Genomic DNA, 27,174 nt, shown 5'->3' on the forward strand with positions numbered 1-27,174 from the left:
ACAAGCATATGCACCATTGTTTTAAGGTTGTTTATCTCCAGAAATGGATGTAGCTGGCGAATCAGCTGAAGCTGATAGAAAGCACTCCTGGCCACTGCTTCAACTTGAGAAATCAGGGAAAGGTTTGGGTCCAGAAGTACTCCCAGACTACATACCTGCTCTTGCTGGCAGAGTGCAACCCCGTCCAGAACAGGCAGATCTAAACCACTTCCTGAGTGGTTTAGATCTTAGAATTTTAAACGTGTTATATTGTATGTTTTAATTTTGTAACCTGCCTAGAGATTTTTATACTAGGCGGTATATCAAATAAATAAGTCAGTCAGTCAGTCAGTCAGTCTAAACCTCCCACAATGAGTACCTCCATCTTGCCTGGATTCAGCCTCAGTTTGTTCTCCCTCATCCAGCCCATTACTGCCTCCAATCAGGCATTTAGGGAAGTTAGGATCAACAGAGTCACACTCCCTCTGTCAATTCCTAATTGGAGATCATCCAGAATTTAGGGACGTTAGGCGTTTTCTGATGAAGTTGACATGGATAAATAGTGTTGGGGTGGCAAATTATATTGAGAAAACACCAGGGGTCAGAAGGATTAAATTCCACTCCCCATGGCTGGTTTTGACTTTAACCTTCCTGTGCTTGAGATCATGACAGGTCTCCTATAGCATATCCAGTTCAACACATATAATAGCTCTTTTCAAGTAATTTTACCATTGTTCCAAGGTACAGACTTTCTCACATTTGCTTTTTCTTGTTTGTGAAGCCAATTTTTATTTCCTGGATGGCGCCCTTGATGCTTTGCTCTGTGGAAACAGTTCTGATGCTGGGTGAGTGAGGTCTGTCCCGACAACTGTGGGCTCTCCTTTGAGGAGGGAAGGGGGTTGCGATTGGGGAGGGGATATGTCTCCCAGTGGCCCTTCCCCTCTATATTTACATGAACTTGAAATCTGTCCATATGTAAGGTGAAGAGGAACTTTTCTCTTCAGTGAACAGAATTAACTGGAACAGAACCCAGATGTAATCTGGAGCAACAGGGTACCAGAATGCTGTGCTGGGAAAAGTTGTGTGTGTTGAATTGCCACGACGCAAGAAAAGAGAAAAAACTGACAGATCTATGATGATGATTCCTTGTCTACATGATGTTCCTGCGGGAGTGTGGAATTAGACACCTAGTGCCTGCACTCTTCCTTAGATTTAGGGACTCTTTATGGCTTTGCATATGGTGTATTGCTGACATCCTCTTTTTCTTCTTGACCTTCTTGGTAGGCAGTGCCCAGAAGGGTTCACCTGCATGAAAGCTGGCCGCAACCCAAACTATGGCTATACAAACTATGACACCTTCAGCTGGGCCTTCCTCGCACTCTTCCGCCTTATGACTCAGGACTACTGGGAAAACCTCTTCCAACTGGTAGGTCGAGTTTGCATTTTCAGCCCTACGTTCTGAGGAACCTTGGAGTTCCTTAAAAGCTCATTCTGTGAGGGCCCTCAGGGAGAAGAGCAGTAATGACAGACAAGATTTTTGTGAAAGATACTGTGCCCACCACCAATCTTCCCCTACACTCTAGAGTTGCAGGGGCGGGTTGGGTGTGTTTTAGGGACCAGGTAGGTGATGACAGTGAAACCCAATAGGTCTTATCAATATGTCACAGGAACAGAGTGTGCACCATCATATCCTTCCCCATTACTAACATCTCCAATGCTCAGAGAGTCCTTGGAAGATGGATTGATGCCAGGGTGGGGTGGGGAGTTCCTGCAGGTAGACAGTGTGAAGAACACTGTCCTTGTACTTGCCCAAAAATGTCCACATTCCTAGTAAGCCTGGATCCTGGAACAAGCTTAAGAAACGGGACATTTCCAGATGGCAGTAAACTGTGGGATGTTCACAGTTTTCACAGAAGTTCCAAGAATGATTTAACTTCCTATCATGATCTTTGTAGAATCCTGAGGAAAGAGTTGTGACATGCAAGGACAAGGCAGTGGAATAAAATCAGGAATACTAATGGTTTGTTGAAATATATATTATTTACAAGTGCAGTTTGCTTTTAGTGCTCTTGCTGCTGGCTGTTTGTTGGCCATGCCTCTACTCCACTATTCAAATAAAAGTAAGTAAACCACTTTTTTATTTTATTCAGAAGCTGGCCTGGATCAAGGAATGGATTAACCGTAAACACCACAATATTGTTCACTGTGCACATGCCGAGCAGGGACCACCTCCCATGATTTTTGCAGCACCATCTGCTGCCTGGCTCCTACTTTCTGAGAAGAACTTGCCACAATAGCAGTAATGAAAAGGTGGGTTCTTCTTGAATTGCAAGAGCTGGCCAGCAGCCATTGCTGTGAAAATCATGTGAGATTCCTGCTCAGCACATGTACAGAGGATAAGATTGGGCTAGAACATAGGGCAGAAGCTTGCAGCAGCATGTATACTAGGAGTAAATTGTGCCTGGGACATTTGTGAAAGCTTTGAACAACCTGCAGTTTATTGCCATCTGAAAAGGCTCATGATCACAGAACCAACAAAAAAATGGACAAACATTTTAATTTTCATTCTTCTTTTCCAGTTACAGAATAATTTTTCCTTGAGGCTGAACATAGGTAATTTGAAAGAACAGTACATAAGTACATGCCCTGCTGGATCAGGCCCAAGGCTTATCTAGTCCAGCACCCTGTTTGACACAGTGGCCCACCAGATGCCTCTGAGAAGCTCACAGGGATGAGAGAGAGGGCATGCCCTCTCTCCTGCTATTGCTCTCCTGCAACAGATACAGGTGCAGCTCACTATACGCAGCACCACTATTTGTGGTTCCGCGTATCCATAGTCCAAAAATAGGCACCTGACCTCGGCACACACAGGTACAGAAAGGGTTAATACTTGTGTATCTACTGTTCCTATTTGCTTAAAGGAGCCATTTTGTGGCTCTTTTGTTGGGGGGAGGGACAGGATTTCCCCCTGTGTTTTTGGTGGAAAATTGGACAAATTGACTGTTGGGGGGGGGCATTGCTGGACAGATAGAGATCCGCGGAGCACAGTATGGCATTTTCTTTCTAATATTTTTCTGTTTTTTGGACTCCCATGCAGGAACCTAACCCCACAATTCCCATTGCCCCAATGCCGCATTATCCACGGAAATCTGTGGGTACAGAACTCCGGCAGATAATGGGGTCCACCTGTATTTAGAGGCATCTTGCCTCTGAGCCTGGAGGTGTCCTATAGCCACCAGACTAGTAGCCACTGAAAGACCTGGCCTCCATGAATTTGTCTAAGCCCCTTTTAAAGCTATCCAAGCTAGTGGCCATCACCACATCCTGTGGCAGAGGATTCCATTGATTAACTGGAGTAATAGAGCAGTAGACAGTAATAGAGTAATACTGGTCAAGCTTCTCAGGAAGTCAGCTTGACCTCCACTATCATTCTGTCCCTGCACTGTACAGCCCCAGCTGAGTTCTGGGTATGTTCTAAGGTGCCTTCTTAGTTTACATGGTGAAATGATGGATCTAACAGCCTGGCCAGCATTCTGACATGAACTGAGTGTGCACCTCAAAACACTCCCCTATTCCCAGAACCCTCTGCAATGTGCAGGGATTCTGTGATAGGTAAGTAGGAGTTAGCTGACATGAACTGTCAATGGGTAGAATGGGTTCCTGCAGGTAGAAAGTTTGATAAAAAGTCCCATTATAGTAGTGTTCAAGTGCTAATCTGTTCACCAGGGACTTTTACACACAGCAGGCTTTGCCACGAGTTTACTGGTTTTTTTTTACTGTGAACTCAAAGTTATCCCCCAAACCCAACACAAATAGTGGACTTTTTTACCCCGGGTATAAATCGGGCTACGCTCTAAAGCAAAGTGAAAATCCCCCAATTGTGTGCGATCTACTCCCCGATGACTCGCAGGGACTTCAGGGTAATTCTGGCCGATATATAAATATGGCTGATATGTAAATATGGCCAATATAGAAATTAAATAAATGAATAAATAATAAAAATATGAAGGCACCCCCTCCATTTCGGAGGGGATGCGAGTTAATTGGCTTTGAAAGCCCTGTGTGAAAAACTTCAAGGTGACTGTTCTAATCTGTTCACCAGGAGAGCAACATTTTCACTTCAGAGAGCCCTTTTGTCAAAATGTTATATTTTAGAGGAGAAAAATTGGGCCTTAATTCAAGCCAGGCCCCACCTCTAGAAACCCTCAGTCCAGGACACTATAAATGTTGGCTTGGCTTACTAGACCCAGCAACCCTCTCCTCTTCTATATCTTGTGGCATATGCAGAAGACTTGGAAGAGTGACAGGGCCTTCTGTGCTGAGGTATGGAGAAGAAAAGAAACAGTGAGAGGTCTCTCCCACAATTCAGAAAATACGTTTTGCTGTTCCCTACCTTTCCCCAAACCACAGTGCAAAGGAAAGCTCCAGGGAGTTGACCTGTCTGGTACCGGGTATCTTGATTGCCAGTGGGTTAGAAGTATTCATCCCTGGTAAACTGGAGAGTGGATGCCCACTAAAACCTCCTGTTCTTCAATGCCAGACTTTTGGTCATGATCATAAATGCCTCTGAGCATATGCAAGGTTGCACTTGCCTCACAGATAAGAGGGCCAAATTAGATGAGAAATTGGAGGTCCTTGAATAGATGTTTCATCTTTTTAAATCTTTGTTAAAAAGCAGCTGTAGGAGGAATTCATATCAGGGTTGTAGTTTTGTGAGGGAAGGGGATGCATTTCTTTTCCTCATGCCATTTTCCCATTGAAAATTGCTCCCCTACAAGCTGCAATTTGCCGTGTTAGGGAAAATATATGGTTATAAATGTTCCCTAATGGGACCAATAACAGCTTTGCCAAGGAAGCAATTTTCACTGGGAAAACAGCAAGGAAGGAAAGGGTTAATCTGCCCCACTCCATTGCCATGCTCCTGATTTTCCCTCCCCCACCCTTTAGTTGTTTTTTAATAAAACATTTAATAAGTGGAAGATCTAATTACGGATCTCCAATACCTTAGTCTGGCCCTCCGCTCCAGAAGCATGTTTTCATATATCAAGAAATGTGTGTTGTAGCAGCACACAACAGTGCCCTTGAGCATGCTTAGAGGGCTTCCATCTTACTACCGAATAACCAAAGACACTATTGGGGATTGGAGAGCAACGTTTCCAGGTCAAAACGATGATAGGAGATTCTTCTTCTTCCCACAGACCCTGCGAGCCGCTGGGAAAACATACATGATTTTTTTCATTTTGATCATATTCTTGGGCTCTTTCTACCTCATCAACTTGATCCTGGCTGTCGTAGCGATGGCCTATGCGGAGCAGAATGATGCAACCATGTTGGAGGAGCAGGAGAAGGAAGCGGAATTCCAACAGATGATGGAGCAACTGAAAAAGCATCAGGAAGAGCAACAGAAGCTGGTTGGTAGCTTGTTGTTTGTATTCTGCTTCTTCCAATTCTGATAGCTTCTGTGGCATATGGGTACTGTCTCTTTAAGAATGTGTACAGCCCTTCTTTGTTCTCTTCAGAACTGTGTGGTTGGAGCTTGTCTTGGTTTTCTGTCTTGGTCTACTGAGTGTGTAGAGTTCTCCTGGAGCTTCCCCAGACAGCAGGCTTTACTGCAAGTTTGAATTTGTCCAAAAAACCCAACACAAAAAGTGGATTTTTACCCTGGACATAAATCAGGCTAGGCTCTAACGCACAATGAAAAACCCAAATCGTGTGTGAAGTGCTCCCCAATATAGTGCATAGACTTCGGAGCAAAACTGGCCAATGTGCAAACACACACCCTCCATTCCGAGCTCAAAGCCCATCTGGAAATGCTCCTGGTTAACTGTGCTAAATAAGGAAGCCTGTTGTTGAAAGCTAATGTCCTGATTGTTTCTGTCCCAAGAACTTAGTGGAAAGACATAAGACATCAAAGTTCTGGATGTATGAATACTGTTCTATAGTTCCCCTTCCCAGGGGTGCAGTTATAGTTGAGCAGATGGGTTCAAAGAACCTGTGGCCCCCAGCTCTCGAGGGCCCACCAACTCCACCCCACCCCCCATTTTCTTCATTATCTTCTTCACTCCAAGGGGCCGCCGGGTCATCCCTAGCTACACCCCTGCCCCTTCCTGATGTGGTTCAAGGCAGCCTGGTTACACAAGGTTGTGGTAACGATTACTATTAGGTGTCTTATGGACACATAATAGAGAGTGTGCATTGGAAACTTATTGTGCCTTTGCTACAGTCTGTTTATTTACAAATGTCCATGCTGAGCAGGTAGTTACAGTATGTAGGCAAGCACACAGGTAAGGTAGTAATTGTTTCAGTGGAATGCCTGTCTCCAAGCACTGCTGCCCTTCAAAACTGTCCCCTTTTCAGGTTTCTTAGCAGGCATTCCTTTTTCTCAGATCAGAGTCCAAACTCCAACTTTTCAAACCCCCACTAGACAGGTGGATGTGACATTCCTATCTGGCTTCTTGGACAAAAGGAATTTCAGTGGCCCATCAATTACCGGACCCCGCCAAGTGCAGGGAAAAACTTGTGCAGCAGGAGAACATGGCTGTAGCAATATAGTTGAAACACATATAAATCATCATATAAAGCATTCTTATGAAACTATAAGAAGTATTAAAACACAAGCATATGACTAGCTTTATCCCAGATGCCAAAAATCTGGAGCATAGGTTAATGCGTTTGGAAGAATGAGGGCCAAGCTACATGACAAAGGCAGTTTTGTAAAAGCAGCTATAGGAAACTGAAATATATTATGTATTTAAAAATGTATTCCCACTTTAAAGCCAAAACAATATTTCAAAGCAGCCTAGAAAAGACCATCACAACAAAATCACAGTAAAGTCTATCCAACACTAGGAACAGAAATAGCATAGTTTCCATACGATTCAGGATTACTCAGAGAGAATTTCTTGTCCATTGTCTTGCCTGGTCACTAGTTGTTGTTGTTGTTGTTATTTAACATAGTTGTATACCGCCCAAAATGCAAGTTTCTGGGAGGTTTACAACAAAACAATAAAAACACATAAAAACATTAAAACATAACAACAATTTAAAATTTAAAACATTAGAACTATTAAAAACACAATTAAAACAATATCTGATTAAAAGCCTGGGTGAACAAATGCATCTTGACTGCCTTTTTAAAAGTTGTAAGAGATGGGGAGGCTCTTATTTCAGCAGGAAGTGTGTTCCAAAGCCTTGGGGCAGCAATGGAGAAGGCCCGTTCCTGAGAAGCCACCAGACCAGCTGGTGGCAACTGCAGACGAACCTCTTCAGATGATCTCAATGGGCAGTGTGGTTCATAGTGAAGAAGGCATTCTCTTAAATACCCAGGGCCCAAGTTGTTTAGGGCTTTATAGTTTATAACCAAAACCTTGTATTTTTCCCGGAAACATATCAGCAACCAGTGTAGATCTTTTAAGATATAAGTGATATTGTCTCTCCGAGATGACCCAGAGACCAACCTGGCTGCCGCATTCTGGACTAACTGCAGTTTCTGGACTACGTACAAAGGCAGCCCCATATAGAGCGTATTACAGTTATCAAGTCTGGAGGTGACCAGCAGATGTACTACTGTTCTGAGGTCATTTGTCTCAAGAAATTGATGCAGCTGGCGTATCGGCTGAGGCTGATAAAAGGCACCTCTGGTCACTGCCTCAACCTGGGACACCAGGGAGAGGTTTGTGTCCAGAAGCACCCGCAGACTGTGTACCTGTTCCTCCTGGGGAAGCATGACCCCATCCAGAACTGGCAGATCAAAATCATCTCCCGAGTTCTGACTGTGCACAATAAGTACCTCCATCTTATCTAGATTCAGTCTCAGCTTGTTACCTCTCATCCAGCTCATCACTGCCTCCAGGCAGGCATTTGGGGAAGTTATGCTTTCTCCTGATGATGCTGATGTGGAGAAAAAGATTTGAGTGTCATCAGCGTACTGATAACACCCTGCACCAAATCTCCTGATGATCTCTTCCAGTGGTTTCATGTAGATGTTAAACAACATTGGTTGATTATTTGGTGTTACTTTTCAGCCTTTGCTTTCCAGGCACCTTAGTGAGGACCATTGACGCAAGGGAGTGGGATTGAGAATAGAACTCCATCAGCTCAGCAAAGCCCAGTGAGCAGAAATAATATCATCTCTCTTCCTCTCCCCCCATGTTGTTTTCCTGCAGGAGTTGACTTGGTACAACTTTTTATATTCCTCTTTCCTAGCTCAGATTAATTGGAAGAACCTAAATTCAGGCACAGCCCTCATCTCCTTCTGACATCTGCTTCCCAGCCGAGACCTACAGTAGCGCTCAACATGTGGGAGTGCTCTGTAGGTCTTGGCTGGGAAGCAGAGCTCAACAGGAGCATTAGGGCTGTGCCTGAATTTAGGTTCTTCCTAAATTCCACGACATGTTGGAAGGAAGAGAGAAAATTTTCTTTGCTCATGGATTGGCTAATAGCTCCAATAAGGTCTCAAGTAGAGGACTCTGCTGAGCTGAGCTGATTACACTGAGCTTGCTTGCATTGCTGCAAAGGGCATGCTGGACTAGGAGGAGGTCTTAATTTAACAGACGAAAGACGCCCTTTCCCATGGAACCTTATCTAGATAATGCATGAGCTATCCCAGACAGGAAGGTTACCATGAATCTCTGCCAGAAGGGAGTATTTGCATTCACACACCAGCCAGATTTATCCTGAAGTCCATGCGAGATCTTTGAAAGCACCCCACACACAAATCAGGCTTTCCTTTCCAAATTCGAGCTTGTCCTGATGTTTTTCTGGGTTTAAAAAATCCTGTTTTTCAGCATGTTTTCTCAATACACCAAGCAGAGGCACTCATGTAGAGTCTTTACATAATCATTAACAGGGCTGCAGAAATCCACTAGTTTATTAGTTTGTGACGAGTGAAAAATGATGCCCAATGAGTGAAAAAAGTCCTGATGAGCAATGTACCAAGACAGCCTGATGAGTAAAATATTTTGTCTGGCTGATAAACTGAGCCAACATTTCTTCACCCCTGATCATTAACATGACAGGAGTAAAGCACGCTTTAGAAATGCAGATAGAAACTGCCTTGCCTAAATGGAAAAACTAATTTTAAGCAAGCTCTTTGAAATTTATAGTTACAAAACCTCTGCTTATGCTCCAGTTAACGTTTTTGAACAATATTAGTCTGATTGCTTAAGGTTTTTGCTGGTTCAAAAAGAGATTTTACAAACAAACTGCTGTAAAGCACACCACATATGTGCTTGGAAAAAGGGAGGCATCCATATCTGGGAAGCCAATGCCATTGGCTAGAAGGAAACACAGAGGCAAACAATGGGAATGTGCGCACACACAAAAACAACGCCCCAAGAGCAGAGGGGAGGAGCTGCTTCCTTAATGCTGTGAGTGTACTTCGAAGTGGCTTCACTCATCGGATACTCCAAGAGCTGGAAGGCCTGTCTGGGAAAGCCCCATGTAATATCACATGTGGTTTAACTCTGAGCCTACCATGCTTGTTTTTCAAACTATGCAAGTGCCTGATCTAAATCAGGACGACAGCATGGGGGAGAGTGGCTTTAACCCTTTCCCTTTCCCATAGTCCCAGTCTGGACTCTGGACTGCTGCCACTTTGTGTGCTATTTTCTTTTTAAAAATCAAACATAAGTGAACAAGCCCTAAACTAAACATAATGTTGGAAATGTGTGAATGCATCTCCTGATATATTTTCTTTTAGAAAAAGCGATTGTGGGGTGTGTGCGTGTGTGCGCACGCGCACATACCCAATCTGGATTGGGGCCACAGCACCTGGCAGTCCTGCCCTTCCCCCTGCATTGTGGCCTCAGTCCAAACTGGCCCTCTGAGGTTGCGATTAGGCATGCAGGGGGAAACATATATGCATAATTAGTCAAAACAACCATGGTAAAAATTAAGAGGAGTGGGGGGGGGTGAAGGGAGTAGGTTTTGAGATTGTTTTACAATTTTGGTTGTAAATTCTTCTATGCCCTCAGCAAAGGATAGGATAGCTGTCCATGTATATAAGGAAAATTCCACTCTGGATGCCTTGGAGTCTTCAGCATGAAGTTGTGAGCCAGCAGTTTGCTACTCCATTCCTGAGCTGTGACACAGCCCCTCAGCCTCCTGGCCTTGTTTACTGACAGCAGAAATATACTTCAGTGTCAGCAAGACTCTCTTTTCACTTCCTGAAGCAAGCCACATGGAGCTGCTTACACTGAACAGATATAGAAAGTGTCCTTCCTCCCAACAACCCTGAAAATTGTCCTTCCCCCACCAACACACACTTCGTTGCGTTTCAAAGATAATGGAAGCAGTCAATCATCTCTGGCCAGTTATGTCCTACAGGTTTTTAAAATGTGTAAAACCTGTTGGATCAGATGTAATGAGTGTATTTTAACACAAGCAGCTATCCTTTTTCCACACCACCTTGCACACTCTGAAAAAATGGTCTCCAGCCTACAATCCTCTGTCTCCCCCTTCCCTTCCTTCCCGTCTTCCCTCTCATGTGCATGAATATATACTCTTGAGCAGCTGATCCATAACACCTTGGCAGCTGTGATTCTCATTCAGCCTGTGTTGAATTCTAGCTGCATCCGCCCGTGGTGAAGTGGCTGTGTATGTGTTTCCATCATAGCCAACATGAGTTGGCTTTGGCATGCCACTGCAGATGCTCAAAAGGCTGCACTTGTGGTGATGTAGTCTAGCAAGGAGATAACATCCAGTCCAGGGGGCATAAGAGCAGCCCTGTTGGATCAGGCCCAAGGCCTATCTAGTCCAGCATCCTGTTTCACACAGTGGCCCACCAGTTGCCTCTGAGAAGCCCACAGGCAGGAGTGTGTGGCATGCTTTCTCTCCTGCTGTTGCTCCCCTGCAACTGGTAAAGGAAAAGGTCAAGGAAAAACAAGGCCAGCAAACAGGAATGTACCGAATAACTCAATGCGCTTCCAGTTTTTGAGGGGTATTCTTCAAGGGAAAGACTTATTTCAGAGAAGTAAATAATATTTAATTTAGAAGACTAAATTATTATTTATCTATTTTTGTACTTATTTATTTACTTTTACTTTTACTTATTTACTATTTACTTTTACTTATTTATTTTTGTACTTATTTATTTACATATATTGCACCATCAGTGTCCATGGCACTTTGCAAGTAATGAGAAGATATGGCTCCCTGCCCCAGTGGGCTCACAATCTAATATTAATAATAGGGAGAGAACAGAGGAGGAAACAACAAAGGCAGGAAAGTTGAAGCAGGAATAAATGGGAAGAGCATGCAGTCGATTCCTGTACATGTACTTAAAGGAAAAGTGTGCCGTAGAGTCGGTGTCGACTCCTGGCGCCCACAGAGCCCCGTGGTTGTCTTTGGTAGAATACAGGACGGGTTTACCATTGCCTCCCCCCGTGGAGTATGAGATGATGCCTTTCAGCATCTTCCTATATAGCTGCTGCCCAATATAGGTGTTTCCCATAGTCTGGGAAACATACCAGCGGGAATTCGAACTGGCAACCTCTGGCTTGCTAGTCAAGTCATTTCCCCACTGCGCCAGGCAGTATAGGGGACCCCTATAGTATGGGGACTGGAGGTTGGGCCCACCCAGTTTGCTTGATGGCAGTTAGAATTCCAAATAGGAGGGGGCTTGGTGGTTGTTCTTGTGGCTGGCCAATCCAACCCCCCTCTAGCCTTCTACTCCTCATCTGGCTCTTCTCCTCCCCATTTCCCTGTCGATAGAGACTGTGCTCCACTCTTCCTCTCTGCCACCCTCATCCATTCTCAAACCTACACTTCCCCTTTCCCCCCACACACACGGTGGCCTGGTGGTACCTGCATTGCTATTGCGGCCCCCGCCGCCCTGCTCTCACCTCTGGCATTTTCAAAAGCTAATGTGGAAGGAAGTGTGGAGGAGTCGGAGTCGAATGCCAGGCTGGGAAGGGACTCTCCTCTCCTCCGCCACACTTTCTTCCACTCCTTTCCATTTTATCTTTTGAAAATGCCAGAGGCGGGAGCTGAGGAGGAAGAAAATAGTGGTGCTAGCTGGTATGCTGCTAGGTAAGCTTTGAGTGAGGTCAGGGGCATAGCTGAGGGAGAGGGGGCCTGTGTTTGCCCCTCTCCCTGGGGGGTGGAGCTGGAGGGCCCTCTGGAGCGGGGGCCCCCGGGTTCTTTGAACCTATCTGCTCAATTATAGCTACAGCCCAGAGTCAGGTAGCAGGCCAATGGAGCAGCTTGCAGGCAATCTGCTGCCTCTGCCAACTCCACTACCTGAGGTGACTGCCTCATCCAGCCTCATCAGTGAGCTGGCCATGGTTGCTCTCCTTCTTTGCCAATAGCCTCCAGAAAGTTATCTTGTGGTAACTTGTCAAAGCAGATACATGCGGTATTCATTCATAGAAACCTCTGTCTTGCCACAAATGGGCTGGAACCTGTGGCAGCCACATGCTGGTTGTGTGAATAAGTGTTTTGTCGTGTGCCTGTCCTTGCTGTTAAAATTTCTCTTAGGTGGATTCAAAGTGATGGATGTCCAGTGGCCTGACTTACATCTCCTTGGTCTTTTTTGAACCCAGCATGTTGTGCTAACCTCCCTTCTGACCTTGAGTGTCCTCCTGTTCTCAAAAAAATTTGACAGAGGAAGGCATACATGCTGGTGTTTGTAAGGGCTTCTTGCTTGGCCGGCTGCTTCTGCTTCCTGTCCCTGAGCCACCCTTCCAAATCTAATTTTTGGGCTGGGCAAACAAGCAGTGTCCTCATTATAAAGGCAGATGCAGACTGATGCCTTAATATTGTGGCCTTGTGCTTCTAATCTCCAAGCACTCGGAAGTGGATTTTCTATTTCTAGACAGTGGATATCTTCTCTGGCCTTGGGGGTTGCTGCAAATTCCATAAATGGTTCAAGACTTGCAGGACTCTGGACTGGTTCTGATAAAGTGTTTTATCCTGTGGAAGAATGAGCTTGTTCCTGGTCCACACAGATATTTCCTGAGCAACCCATTCAGTGGCAAACTGTTGAGACTTCAGTTTCTCCTTATAGCTTTTTCTCTGCTGCAGCTGGGCACATGGCTCACCAAACTACACTTTTCTGAGGATACCCAAGGTAGCCTTTATTATTTGGAAGGCAAAGTGATTACCTCCAATTATTTGGTGATTACCTCCAATTATTTGGAAGGCAAGGTGATTACCTCCTTACCCACCTTACCTCCATAACAGAGAAATGCAGCAGAGATTCTCAAATCAAATATCAAGAGTGATTAATGGACTTTTTGTAGTAGTAGTAGCAGCAGTAATAATAATTAACTAGCCAACCCGCACAGAGCATCTGTGCCCTCTTTGGGGCCAGCTGTTCTCCCCTCCCTCCCGCCCCACTCTCTTGCCCTCCCTGAAGCAGAAGGTTTCAAGTTCCCTCCCTGGCTTCTCGAGATAGGGCTGAGAGAGATTCCTGCCTGCAACCTTGGAGAAGCCGCTGCCAGTCTGAAGACAATACTGAGCTAGATCGACCAAGGGTCTGACTCAGTATATGGCAGCTTCCTATGTTCCTATGTTCCCTCCCTCCTCTCTCTTGCCCTCCCTCCTTCTCCCGCCCAACTCCGTGGCCGGGCCCACCGCCTCAACTCCGCAGCTGGACCCACCGCTGCCTCAACTCTGCAGCTGGGCCCGCCGCTTGCCTCTGCGGCCGGGCCTGCCGTGGTGGTGGCAACCAATCCTCCTGGGTGCGCCACAGCCAATCAGGTGCCTCCACCGCCCAGCCAATCAGCTGGGTGCTGGAACGCACATTCTAAGGTGCACCCAGGAGAATTAATAATACAGACTCGCTGACCCCGCACAGAGCATCTGTGAGGTAGTGCACTTAGCCTTTGGTCTCCCATCGGGAGACTTTGCTAGGCCTTTCCTCCCCCTGCTCCACTTGCTGCTTGGCTGTGCGCTCACCTGGCAGCCTGCTGTGGTTGCGATGTTTTTCAGCACTCATAACTGCACAGCAGAGAGCAGTCACCCCATTAATCATGGATCTTTTGTGATTTATTCTGGCAGGCGGACAAAGTTAGTGCAGAGGTCGCTGTGTTCCAGGCTTGGCCCAATGACCTGGTGCTACTGCCCTATTGCTGTTATATGCTGTTATTCCTGTTTGGCTTAGTCTTAGTCAGTGCTTTTGCCCCTCACACTTCCTTGCTTGGGCCCCCCACCCCTCCTCCCTCTCTGTGCTGGGCTCCACGGCCCGCCCAAACTGCTTGCTGCCCTCGTGTCCAGAACTCTTGCGAGAGTTCCGCCACGCATGTGATTTCCGATGGAACGGCACGTCTAAGAGAAATGAGTATATAGATAATAATAATTCATAAAACATTTCAAGGACTCAGCGCTGACAGTGATTGAACTAAAAAAGAGCTAACACTGCCAGCAGGCTTACAATCTAAGCCTTTTAGAGGTGAATGAATTAACAAGATATGCATATGATTACATGCATACGTGTCATCCCATTTCACATGTTTGTACACTTGCAATGCATTTTTTGTGCATGTTTACATTTAGGTTTCTCACACTTATCTTGATATTGAAATGTGGGGTGCCACTGTCAAGGTGTCAATACTCAGCTAATAAAAGTGGAAAGCTATGGCTATGTTAAATAGAAATAATAGGGGACCACACAAATAATGGGGTGGGGGGCAGCCTTATCAGTTCTTGACAGCTATGTTTCATCTCCAGTTGGCTTATGTTTTGTATCAGCCATAATACATAACATTTATATATGTCCTTTTGTTGAAAAGCGATATATAAATATTCATTGTTGTCATTTATATATTGATTCTTTATTACATTCTATGACTAGCAAAAGTGCTTAGAGTGTTTCAAGCACTTCTTCATATACTTATCAAAGTAAGGTAGGTCAGTATTATTTATCCTCATATTGTAGATGCGGGACTGAAGCTGAAAAGGGTTTGCTTAAGGCTGCTTAATTCAGGGCAGAGGCAAGATTCGAAAGAGGGGCTCATTTGCTTAGCCTCTACCCTATCACACACTAAGCAGCCTTGGAGTATGTAGCAGCTTCTACTGGACTATGAACCAGACTGTACCCTGTTCAAGTCTCATAAACTTGTAAACTGTAAACTGTAAGCTGTAAACTGACTGGCAGGTGGCGAGCAAGCTGTACCCTGCCTCCTATCTGCAATACTGAGAAAACCATGCTGGCCTACAACACTTTCATTCTAAATAAGATACAGCCTCAGATAAAAGAAAGTAGCTAAACCACCAAATACATTTCAACATTAAATTGTACTACTTCCTATCCACTGTGGATGGTGGCCCTCCACTGATGTGCCTAGAAATGGCATTGGCTGGTTGTATTATCTTACTGAGCCCTGTTACCTCTCTGTGTTGGATACACAGAGCCATTATTTATGGCTCTGTGTGCGTGCGTGCGCACGAGCACGATTTTCTACTTTATTTTCTTTTACGGTTTCTGTTTTAAATAACCTTTTTTTAAAAAAAAAAATTAAGTTAACAGAAATAAAAGTATTGACCTACCTAGCAGGGCTGTTGTTAAGGATGGCCAAAATATGGTATGTGAAGCTCTTTGAACACTCTAAAGTGGTATAGAAATGCTAAATAATGTTAAGTTTCTTCCAACATGTCATTTCAGTTTGAGACAATGGCCGTATGTGACAATCAAGGAAGATAATTACTTTATGCATATCCAATGCAGCTGTGTGCTTGGTTTTTCTTTGTTAAACAGAATGTTCAAGGGGCCCAATTCAGACTGGAATCATGGTGGGAGGGGTTTTTAATCTTTCCCCCTGCCATGATGTCAATCCAGATGGGCCCCTTTGTGGCTGCTATTTGATCAGAGGGAAAAGTCAATTGGTGTCAATTGGAGCTTTCCTCCTGGTCAGCTGCAGGGAGCTAGTCTGGATCTGGACCACAGTAGGGACCAAGCCCCCTTTCTCTTTGTGATTCCAATCCAGATTGGGTGACCCATATGTGCTGCTTAACAAAGGAAACACTCTGCTTTAAGCACATGCTTAAAATAATGCGCATTTTAGCTCTGACACACTAGATGCTTTGAATGTGCTTAAAACAATGGAAAGGGGCAGTCACAGAATGAGACAAACAATAAAGAGGAGAAAGGGAAATCCCACCGTGACTACAAAACAAAAAAATGCAGATAATGATGACCAAACACTGAAAATATAGATAAACACTGGAAATGTATATTCAGAAATAATAAGCCAGTAATAAATAATCCATAACATTAATAAACAAAAATCATAAGTCTAAACTAAATAATTCCACAAGAAAAAAAAATAATAATGTATGCAGTAATACTCAAACCAACCACAATGCAGAATACATAAGTAATAACATGTGCAATGACAGTAATGCCTTCTCACAATGCAGAATGCATAGATAATAGCATGTGCAAAACCAGTCAAAAGTTAAGGAAGGAGGTGTAACTGAGCCAGGCAAAAATTGGGCTGCAGGATGAAATAGGCAAAGTCAAGTATCAAAATGGAAGCGGCAGATGACAAAAGGACTGCGTCAGACGTGGTCTCAAAAAAAGGTGTGAACGTCCTCAATGGCGAAATGCTGAATACCATCTGCACAGAAATGAAGGTGTAAAATCACAAACATGCTGATAGCAAAGAACCCGTTGAGCATGCTTCCATAAATAAGCTGACCTGGATCAGAGATAAAGCCCACTGCATGTCCTTGTGGAGAAAAACAAACTTCATGAATCAATGTCGTTCATGAATCATAGTCGAACGGCTCTTCCGGATATGTGCCGTTTCGCCCACAAAGCTTCATCAGCCTCCAAAACAACATTAGTACCGGTACCCCTTGGGGTACCGGTACTAATGTTGTTTTGTAGTCACGGTGGGATTTCCCTTTCTCCTCTTTATTGAATGTGCTTAAAGCAGAGTGATTGTTTTTCTTTGTTAAGCAGCACATATGGGTCACTCAATCTGGATTGGAACCACAGGTGTGTTTGTGAGTGAGTGAGTATGTAAAAACAGTTTTTTCATGTGCACACGCACTGCCCCCCACCCAGATATAAAAGTTCAAGATTCTCAGAAATGTGAGTAAGTTGCCATTTCAACAACTGTGAAAAGAAGGTGCATTTCCTGCACTCTAGGAAGGCATGGCCAATGATGCCAAGATCATTTAAACAGCCCTTGATGTGCCTCGATTCCAGATGCAGTGGAGGAGAGGCAGGGAAGCAAGTTCAGACATTGGTTCAATCTAAAACAATAAGATGGTCCACCAGTCCTGTTGGCTTGAGAGAGATATTTCTCAGTTGGGCACTGTCAAAAGAGGTGCTTCCAACCCAGTCCTCTGGTTTATCTGCAGCTTCAAGACCAGGCTGCAAACTACAGCTCTGTAGACAGTATTATGGTGGAGGAGAAGAAGAAAGGGGAGTCTGACCAAGAGGTGCAGAGTGATCAAGATGCACCAAAAGACTGCAATGGTCGGGTCATCCCGCGCTTGGTGCTGGAGCGGTCAGCCACAGTGGATGAGGTATGTTGCTCATGGGGGAGGAATAATTCAAGGGTGGTTCCTAGGGAGGTCCTAGTTCAAGAGCAAAATGACAGTCACACCATCTGTCTTTCCAGTCGCTCCCTGAGAAGGGAGCAGTTTAGTACTGGTGCAAGTTGCCTTGAGGAGATGTCCTAGAAAAAGTTTGACAGGAGATGCTTAGCTGTAAGCCACAGGCACCAACCTGTGGCACTGGTTCCACAAGTGACACATGCAGCAGGAGTCTATAGCACTCCTGGACTGGAGCCGGAGGACCTTACCATGGCATACAGTCAGCCATCCACTCCTGCCTGCTTCTCCCATATTACGTTAGTGGCTGTTGCCATCTAGCTAAGCTCAGTAGACTAGAGACAAAACCACACCAAGACTGCATAGGTACTGTAGTGTTCACTAGAGCAGCACTGTCTTGTATTCTGTGGGTTTAGTTCATGGCACACTTGACGATAAGCTTGGCCTTATGTTGCTGTAGGCTATAACATGTCTTCGTACAGGAGGTTGAGCTTAGATGCTTTCTGATACTTTGGCCTAGAACTTGATGCCATTGGTCAGTGGTATGATAAAGTGACATAGCTGACTCCGGATGGTCAGAGCCCACAAATGTTTGAGAGGCCCACTGAACTGAGCTCCATCCATGGCATGAGTTCTGTTCTCCCGCGCACCCCACTGCTGCTCATGGAAACCAGAGAGGGGGTGAGGGTAGAGTAAGACTTGGGCATGTGAGTGAGCAGTATGTGGCCACCAGGGGAGGGAAGGATCCCTTGCCCTTACTCCTGTGCAGTTGGGGAAGGGGATCTGTAGCCAGCAAGAACAGATCTCCTAGATGCCCAAAACAGTGAGCAAGCTTTGACACAGAAGCTTTTACAGAGGTCAATGATTATCATTTGACCTGCTATGGCCCATTAGTGGTAAGAACCTTTCTTGGTTGGTGTGGCTGATTACCATGCAGCTCCTTCCAGAACAGTGTGGTGGTGCACAGGCTGAATCTCTTCCTGATTCAAGGATTTCCAGCAGGTCCTCAGTTCAAGACCCACTATAGGCTTCAGTCCTGATACCTACAAGGATTGGAATTAGCCTTGCTGTTTTAGCAACATAATTAGGTGATAAAGAACATAAGAACAGCCCTGCTGGATCAGGTCCAATGCTTATCTAGTCCAACTTCCTGTCCCCCACATTAGCCCACCAGATGTCTCTGAGAAGCCCACAGGCAAGAGATGAGAGCATGCCCTCTCTCCTGCTGTTGCTCCTTTTTAACTGGTATGTAGAGTTTTGAGGTGGCTTATAGCCACCAGACTATTAGCCATTGATAGACCTGTCCTCCATGAATTTGTCTAAGCCCCTTTTAAAGCCATCCAAGCTAGTGGCCATTACTATATCCTGTGGCAGAATTCCATAGATTAATTATGCCCTATGTGAAAAAGTGTTTCCTTCTGATGGTCCTATATTTTCTGGTAAACTGTTTCATGGGATGACCCCTTGTTCTAGTGTTGTGAGACAGGGAGAAAAATATCTTGCTGTCCACTTTCTCTACTCCGTACATAATTTTATAAACCTCTAGCATGTCTCCTCATAGTTGCCTCTTTTCTAAAAAGAAATAATAAAGAATAAATACAAAAAAGCCCCATATGCTATAGCCTTGCCTCATAAGGAAGGTGCTCCAGGCCCCTGATCGTCTTGGTTGCCCTCTAATAATAATGATTATTGTCATTACTGGATTCTGTAACCCTGGATCTTGTTTTTCTATTGTAGTCAGATCCAGGGGAGGAGCATGAGAAGTCTGACCAGAATCACTTGCATGTGGGGAACCAAGATGTAACAGGCATGCAGAAAAGAGCAGAAAGTGCACTCAGTATAGTCTCCAACACCTTGGAAGGTAAGTTCCCTCTTGACTTTGGGAGGAATTTGATTTTGGGTGGATTTTTTGAAAAGATAATCATGTTTCTCATTCATATATCTGTATCTACATCTACATCTATAGTGAACTGGTCTGAACTAAGTGATAATGGGGAGTAGGGTTGCCATCATTACATTGGCCAAATTTGGGACACAAGTAGGGGGAGAGTCGGGGACAGCACTTAGGGGAGGGACTTGGCCCCATGTGGCAGGGGTGCAGCTGCCAGCTGCACTTACCTGTGGTGCCATGGTGGCTGGTGCTATGCAGCGGCGGCTCAGTGGGTGGGTGTGGTGTGGTGAGAGCTCCGCCCACCTCCCAAACTACGACAGATGAGGTTGGGCAGGTGCGCTGGACGCAGGAGGGAGAGATAGTGGCAAAACAACTCCTCATTCATGCTCACCTTCCTCCCAAATGAGGCAGATCAGGATGATTTCAAGCTTCTGCTTACATGTGCTCAGAGGCCTGAAATCGGCCCGATCTGCCTCATTTGGTAGGAAGGCAGGCGTGAGTGAGTAGCTGTTTTAAAGAGCCCCTGGTGGCGCAGTGGTAAAACTGCCGCCCTGTAACCAGAAGGTTACAAGTTCAATCCTGACCAGGGGCTCAAGGTTGACTCAGCCTTCCATCCTTCCGAGGTCGGTAAAATGAGTACCCAGAATGTTGGGGGGCAATATGCTAAATCATTGTAAACCGCTTAGAGAGCTCCGGCTATAGAGCGGTATATAAATGTAAGTGCTATGTAAGTGCTGCTTTACCCCTGTCTCTCCCTCCTGCCTCCCCAGCGCCCCCCGCCATCCGCCCTCATCTGTCATAGTTTAGGAGGCGGGTGGAGCTCTCACCGCCATCCCTGCTGTGCCGCTGTGGCACAGTGGCAGCATTGAAAGTTTTGTTTTTTTTAAAAAGGTCAAAATGCGGGAGAAATTGAGTCCCGAATGGGATGAGCATTTCTCCCCTGGAAATAGGGACATGTCGTGTAATGCAGGGCAGTTGGCAACCGTAGTGCGGAGTGTATTCAATCATCCAAAAACCTTCAGTTTGAGATGAGAGTTAAGATGCTTTCAGTTTTCTCTCGTGCCTTAAGAAGCAGGGGAATGGCAAATTAAGGTGCTCATCTCAACTTCCATGCCATGTAAGCTGTAAAGACTTTGTGCAGTCTCACATATTATCCTGCTTTAGAAATGAGGCACCATGCACCTACACTCTGTCTCGGTTTTTCAGCTCGAGATTGGGATGGGGAGGGATACCTCCTGGCAGAAATTGGGCTGGGGAGGGATACATATTAAGTCAATTTGCCACCTCACCCCACTCTGCAAGCCCTCTCAAGGCCCAATGCCACTTTGCCATCATCTCAGCAGTGGTGGGGTGGGGAGCCATCAAGGAAAAGGAAGGGGAAGGGAACACTTGTTTAGGTATAAACGTGCCGGAGTGCTCCAGGAAGCCACTCTCTACAACTTGCCAGGACTTGCCCCTCACAGCCCTGGCTTCAGAACCCTCATTGGGCAAAATCGACAGAGTGCCCTTAGTTGATTTTTCCTGTTATTATGGAGACTTCAGAAGCTAATAACTCAGGAAATATTGGATCTCCCCCCGCCCCCCCAACCAACACAGGATTATGCTTTACCATGTGGCTTTTCAGTCAGCAGGCTTTACTCCAGGTTTACTTTGAGGCTTTACTGCAAGCTTGGAACATAATTTTTTTTTTACCCTGGACATAAATTGGGCTAGTTTCCAGTATGGAGGGGAAAACCCAAATCGTGTGTGGAGTACTCTCTGAAATATCTCACGGACTTTGTGGTAAATCTGGCTGATATGTGAACGCACATCCATCCTCCAAAGTAATGTCGCGGTAAAGTCACCATCTGAAAAAGCTCCATATATCTGAATTTTAAATAATGTTTAAAGGGACATTAAAACAAATTATAAAATATGTTATCTGATGGCAAAAAAGCATAGCAATCAGTTTTCTAGAGTTTAAGGGATCATTTTTAAACTAATGTATCTCAGCCATTTTACATCAGATCTACACCAGATTTGGAGGAGTGGTGTCTCTTGTCATCTAGTTCATGTCTGCAAGTGGGCAGGCAGACCCGGGCTTCAGTTTTATGTCCCGTAGACTGTTCAGGTTTTATAATGGCAGAATGTTGAAACAACTCCCCACATACACTTATTACTCAAGTTTTACTAGTGGTAGCAATATCCAGTGCTGTTCCTGAACCCTCAGAGTGGGAGGAGGCAGGGCTAGTAATAGGGAATCAGGTTTCAGTGGAGCTGTCCATCTAAAAACCTATTCATAAGCAGTTAACACCTGATAATCTTGCATGAACACAATAATATCTAATAATTTAAGTCACTATAAAATGAATTGATGTGAACCTGAGAACTGTCCTGGCCTTGGCTTGAGCACTGCCAGCTTCAATGACCCTTCTTGCGAGAAGGAAAACCACAGTGGCTTCCCTCTGAGATGCAAATATCTTCTAGCTTTGGATACAATCTGAAAGGAAAAGTCATCTTTTGAATTGCTGTTTTATGAAATTTAGTACAGAGAGAAGCAATCTAGTGTGTCTGTGTAGCCCCACAATGGCTGGCCTTCCAAATGTTCTGCATCAGTGATGGTGGTTGATGCCTTTCATTGTGGGGAGAAATTTTAATTGGCACATAAAGCTTCAGTTGATTGATCTCACTGATTTATTGATAAAAGTTGGCAGGCTTAATAATGTCTGACTTCCTTTTAGTGAAAGTGATTTGTATGGTATGGATCTTTCTTGATTTTTTGCTTTCAGAATTGGAAGAGGCGCACCAGAAGTGCCCGCCGTGGTGGTACAAGTTTGCCCATGCAGTCCTCATATGGAACTGTTGCCCACTGTGGGTGAAGTTAAAAAAAATTCTCAAGATCATTGTCATGGACCCCTTTGTTGATTTGGGGATCACCATCTGCATTGTCCTCAACACTGTCTTCATGGCCATGGAACACTATCCAATGACCGAGGAATTCAACCATGTATTGTCTGTGGGCAACCTGGTAGGCCAATGCATGCCCTCTGCTCTTCATTCTTTGGTTTGGTCATAAGAGGCTTGCAAAAACAAGGGTGAACGCTGGTCCCATAAAAATATAATAGTTGCCATGCTGGAAGAAAGAAATAGTCCCTCTTCCCTGTACTCAGATTGAGGCCAGTCAGATCCCTCTGGGAAGCTCACAAGTAGTAACATTTCTCACAAGTAGATTCAAAGACCTAGCAGTTTATGTCTGGCCCTACACATTTGGCAGTACACACTCTTCTTCAGTGTTTTTTGTTCAAGTCAGGAGAATGATAATGTGAATATGGGGGAATATATGGCATATAAAACATCACATATGTTATATATGTGAAAATAACTCCTCTTGTTATGGATCATTATCTCGTAGTTTTTAAATTTAACAGAGACCCCAAAACAATGCAGGGATGGTGGACCAGTTAAGATAATTTGCCTGCAGATTATTTCTAATTATTTATTTTATTTAAGAATCTTTATGTACTGACTTTTCAGTCAGACAAAATCTCAAAGTGACTCACAACCAAATTCAAAGGCAATCATATAACATAACAAAAAAATGAAAAATTAAAATGTTGAAAGTTAAAAGCAGCAATAATGAAAAAAAAACCCCAGGAGATATACTCAAAAGCAAAACTGTGAAGCCACCCCACGGGTAAGGTGACCTCCTGCCTCCCCCCCCCACCACATGCTTGCCCTTTTCAACCCCATGGCACTTCCTAGGGATCTTCGATGCTTGTAAAGGGGAATCTTTACCAAATTTCCCTTCACAAACATCCCGTACCGGGTCGACACAGTTCAAGTGCATGAACCGAACTGCCCCGCCAGTTCTAATGAACCAGTTCACGGACCGGAGGTTTGGTTTGAATTCAGTTTGTATAAGGGTCTATCCAAGGTTTCATGAATCCTAGTTAGATGCTAGACTGACTATATTAGCTTCTAAAACTCTTTTTAAAAAATATAAAAATCAATACATTTAATAACTTATCAGACTCTTTGTGCTTAGGGTTTTGCATTGACATTTGACAACTTCCTTAGGGAAACTTCACACCTAGAGTATATCCACTATGTTTCTAAAGCTGGATCTGCAGCCAATTTCCAACAGCTTAGGAAATGCGGTGACAGGCTTTGTCCTATTAATCTCCTTATATTCCCTGAATGAAATCTGACCCAAAGCAAACATGCCCCTGATGGTGTTTGCCAGGCTCCTGAAAGTATGTCAAATTATTAACATGCCAACAAGTCTGGAAGGGATAGAAGAGCATCCAGACACAAAGGCGTAATGTTATTGTTATTTACATAATGTCACTGATGTACATGGCACTAGTTCAGAGGTAACAGAAGCAAAAGGCAGGTTCCTTCTCTGTGGAGTTTACAGATATACAGAACAAGAATATGCATGATATTCTTAGGTTTAACTTCTTAGGTTTAACTTCTTTAAGGGAAGAGGACTAAGGAGTTAAGAATATAAAGGCTTCTTCGGAGTTTTGATGTTTAAGGATTCATGATCTGAACAAGATGCCTTTACTTCCATGAGTGACTTTTATCTTTTCTCGTTTAATCTGAGAAAATTTTTAATCTTATTTTAATCTGAAAAATTCTCCAGTTTTCGCTTGCAGAAGAGAAAACTGAAGGCTGATCGCTACTTTATGTGCATATACATTTGCTTCGTGTAGAGGTGTTGACTGCTGTGAACACCTTAAAGTGTGAAGGGGAGATGAGTGCTTATAATGTTATATTATAATTATTAAGCAGTATTATATTATTATTAATAATAATAACAACAACAACTAGCTGGGCTGGTGCAGAACGTCTGCTCCTCTACTTCTCCCCACCTGGCCATTTCCCACCACCCCACCCGTTTCCCACCCCTCCACCCGTCATCACAGCTTTCTCCGGCCTGGTCACCTGCCCCCTGCACTGTTTCTTTCCTCCTCCTCACCCGCCCACCTCCGCCGCAGTTTCCTCCCACTCCCCACCTGCCTCCACCACCTCCTCCCTGCCCGCCTCCACTGCCGTCGCCTCCTTGCTCTCCCGCCGTCCGGCACCGTCGTTAGGCCACCCTCCACTGCCGTTAACTACCGGCCTTCCGGCCGGCTGCCCATCCCCATCACTATCATCCCCTTCACTATCCAGCAGCTCTCCGAACTCCCGCGAGTGCTGCCACGCATGGGATTGGCGACAGGTACATCTAAGAGAAATAATTGTATAGATAATAATAAAAATATCCATATACTGCTATATTTTCCTGTGGATCAGATTTTCTTCACCAGCTCTGATCAAGTAGGAATGGAATTGGTGACAGTTCATATTTTAGTAGTTAAACTGGGTGAGCAAAGTACCTTTAACTGAAGCTACAGATTAAGGCAGTTCTTTTCCTTAGTCCATTGCATTTGCATCAAAGAAAAAAGTCTTCCTATACCTGCACTGTGGGAAGGAATTGAGAAAACAAACTGAGGGAGCTGGTGGCAGAAGTGGAAGAGAGGACTGTGTGTGGCAGGCTTGGTGGTAAAAATTCAGGCAGATAAAAGGGAAATGATTTAAGTACAGAGGCCAGGCCTACCAATGGACTTGCATGGGGCAGCGACAGTGGTGGCAGTAGACAAGACCTGGCTGCTGGAGTGATGGAGGCCTGCTCTACCTCTTGACTTGAGTGAGCCAGTGACAGCCATAGACCTGGCCTCCGGAGAGCTGGGCAGTCAGGTCCACCCATTATTTCAGGAGGGGAGGTGGCCTGCCCACCCAGTAGACCTGGCTGCTGAAGAACAGAGGCCAGATCCACTTAGGGCCTCCTGCTGCAGTGGGTAGCCCTGGCCACTCATGCAAAGGTGGCCAGGTTTACTTGCCAGCTTTCTATCTTGCAGTGGCAGCCTTGGCCTCTGGGAACTGGTAGCCCTGGCTTGAGGAAGCCAGATCTTCCAGGTGACTCTCCTGTGGGGGCAGGCCATACCGCCCTTCCTTTTTTTGTGGAAATACGGACATGTCCAGGGGAAATGAGGATGTATGGTATCCTTATGCACAAGGGAAGGGAGTGTATTTCTTAAAATTAAAACTAAACCAACAGTATCCAGAATCATAAATATTGTAAAGAAATGTGGCCTGAGAGAATAGACATTAGAATTATTGTCAGCAAATGACACATGAAGAGCATTTGCTTTAGAATCTTGCCCCTCCACGGGCACACACCATTTGTTACTGCTGTAATTTATCTGGCTGCTCATTGCACTTTTCTCTGCAGGTCTTCACTGGGATATTCACAGCTGAAATGGTGCTGAAACTGATTGCTCTAGATCCCTATGAGTACTTCCAGCAGGGATGGAACATCTTTGACAGCATCATCGTCACCCTCAGCTTGGTTGAGCTTGGCCTTGCCAATGTCCAGGGTCTATCTGTGCTCCGTTCCTTCCGTCTGGTAGGTGACATGATTCTTTAAGCCTTCATGGAAAGGGCTCCTGCAGCAGCTTATTTGTTCAGCACCTAGAAAGGCACCAGGGGTGGGTCAAGATGTCCCCACCCCCCTTGGGTAGAATGGGGTAAGGGTATTCCCATGTAAACAAGGAAGGTGTCCCTGGCCTTCCTGGAGCATTGCAGAGGAGATTAGAATACACGCTCAGCTTGTACAGTGAACCAACCAGTGCCATAGGCATCCTGAGAGCCTGGACTTCTGCGAGGAGTGCCCCTTGACATGTGCCACCACAACTCAGATACAGTGTTAGCACTTTGGAGATGGATAAGTAGGTGCCCATAGCAACAACTGGGGCTGGACATATTCTAGCATTTCTGTGCAATTTTGACCTCCTAGGAATCTCAGCTATCTTAAAAAAAATAAAATGTTTCCAGCCCTTGTAGTTTTACAGAGAAGCTTAGGAGTATATGGGAAATATCTGGTGAAATCTCAGGCCATATCTAGACTTTGTCTGCCCTTGTTCATAAAGGAATGTGCTGTTATATAGCTAGCTGGGTTATCTCTCTTAGATGATAGAGAAACCCAGGATAGACAAGCAAAGGGCTGTGGTTGAAACACCCAGGACTTTCTTCTTCCAGAAGGGTTACACTGTCGGCACTGTAGGTTTATTTTTTCAGGATGAACACCCATGGTGATAGCCTCTGGATCTTGACCAGCCAAATATGCCCTAAGCATTCAGACCTGAATCCTGTAGCTAATGGCAAAGAGTTCCACAGACTAAGCACAATTCTTCTTCCTCTTTCAGATGAGGGTTTTCAAGCTTGCCAAATCCTGGCCAACCCTCAACATGCTGATCAAGATCATTGGCAACTCGGTGGGTGCTCTGGGCAACCTCACCCTAGTGCTGGCCATCGTTGTCTTCATCTTTGCTGTGGTGGGTATGCAGCTGTTTGGGAAGAGCTACAAGGAGTGCGTCTGCAAGATTTCCAGTGACTGCGAGTTGCCACGCTGGCACATGCACGACTTCTTCCATTCCTTTCTCATCATCTTTCGCATCCTCTGTGGGGAGTGGATTGAGACTATGTGGGACTGCATGGAAGTGGCCGGACAGCCCCTCTGCCTCACTGTCTTCATGATGGTTATGGTCATCGGGAACCTGGTGGTGAGTTATTTGTCCTAATATGGAGGGAACAATGTGAAGGGCCTCCTTGCCAAAGGGGTCCTGGTTCCAACGTACTCTAATTGGCAGTTCTGGTTTCAAAATAAACATGTCCATTGGGGAGACATCCAGTGGCAGGCAAATCAGGCTTGCATCACAGGGATGTGATGCAATTCCAAGCAATTGCATCATGGCCCTGCCACCCAATTGGTATCG

At 45.0% G+C, this 27,174-nt stretch overlaps 1 protein-coding gene across 8 annotated transcripts in view; it reads left to right on the forward strand.

Annotated features, from left to right (window-relative positions):
* The window catches only part of SCN4A (sodium voltage-gated channel alpha subunit 4), a 121,987-nt gene that overhangs the window by 52,123 nt on the left and 42,690 nt on the right, over positions 1-27,174 (forward strand). For all 8 annotated transcript variants that reach the window (XR_008310555.1, XM_053266425.1, XM_053266429.1 and 5 more), the window contains 8 exons: positions 761-824; positions 1,264-1,405; positions 5,178-5,390; positions 17,290-17,457; positions 19,222-19,345; positions 22,144-22,382; positions 25,632-25,805; positions 26,605-26,961. Coding sequence is in view for 7 of the 8 variants with exons in the window: in XM_053266425.1 (XP_053122400.1) it covers positions 761-824; positions 1,264-1,405; positions 5,178-5,390; positions 17,290-17,457; positions 19,222-19,345; positions 22,144-22,382; positions 25,632-25,805; positions 26,605-26,961 (1,481 nt within the window). In the remaining variant the exon portion in view is untranslated. The remainder of the gene's footprint in view (positions 1-760; positions 825-1,263; positions 1,406-5,177; positions 5,391-17,289; positions 17,458-19,221; positions 19,346-22,143; positions 22,383-25,631; positions 25,806-26,604; positions 26,962-27,174) is intronic.

This window comes from Hemicordylus capensis, chromosome 6 (genome assembly GCF_027244095.1).
Source record: "Hemicordylus capensis ecotype Gifberg chromosome 6, rHemCap1.1.pri, whole genome shotgun sequence".
Taxonomy (NCBI): Eukaryota; Metazoa; Chordata; class Lepidosauria; order Squamata; family Cordylidae; genus Hemicordylus; species Hemicordylus capensis.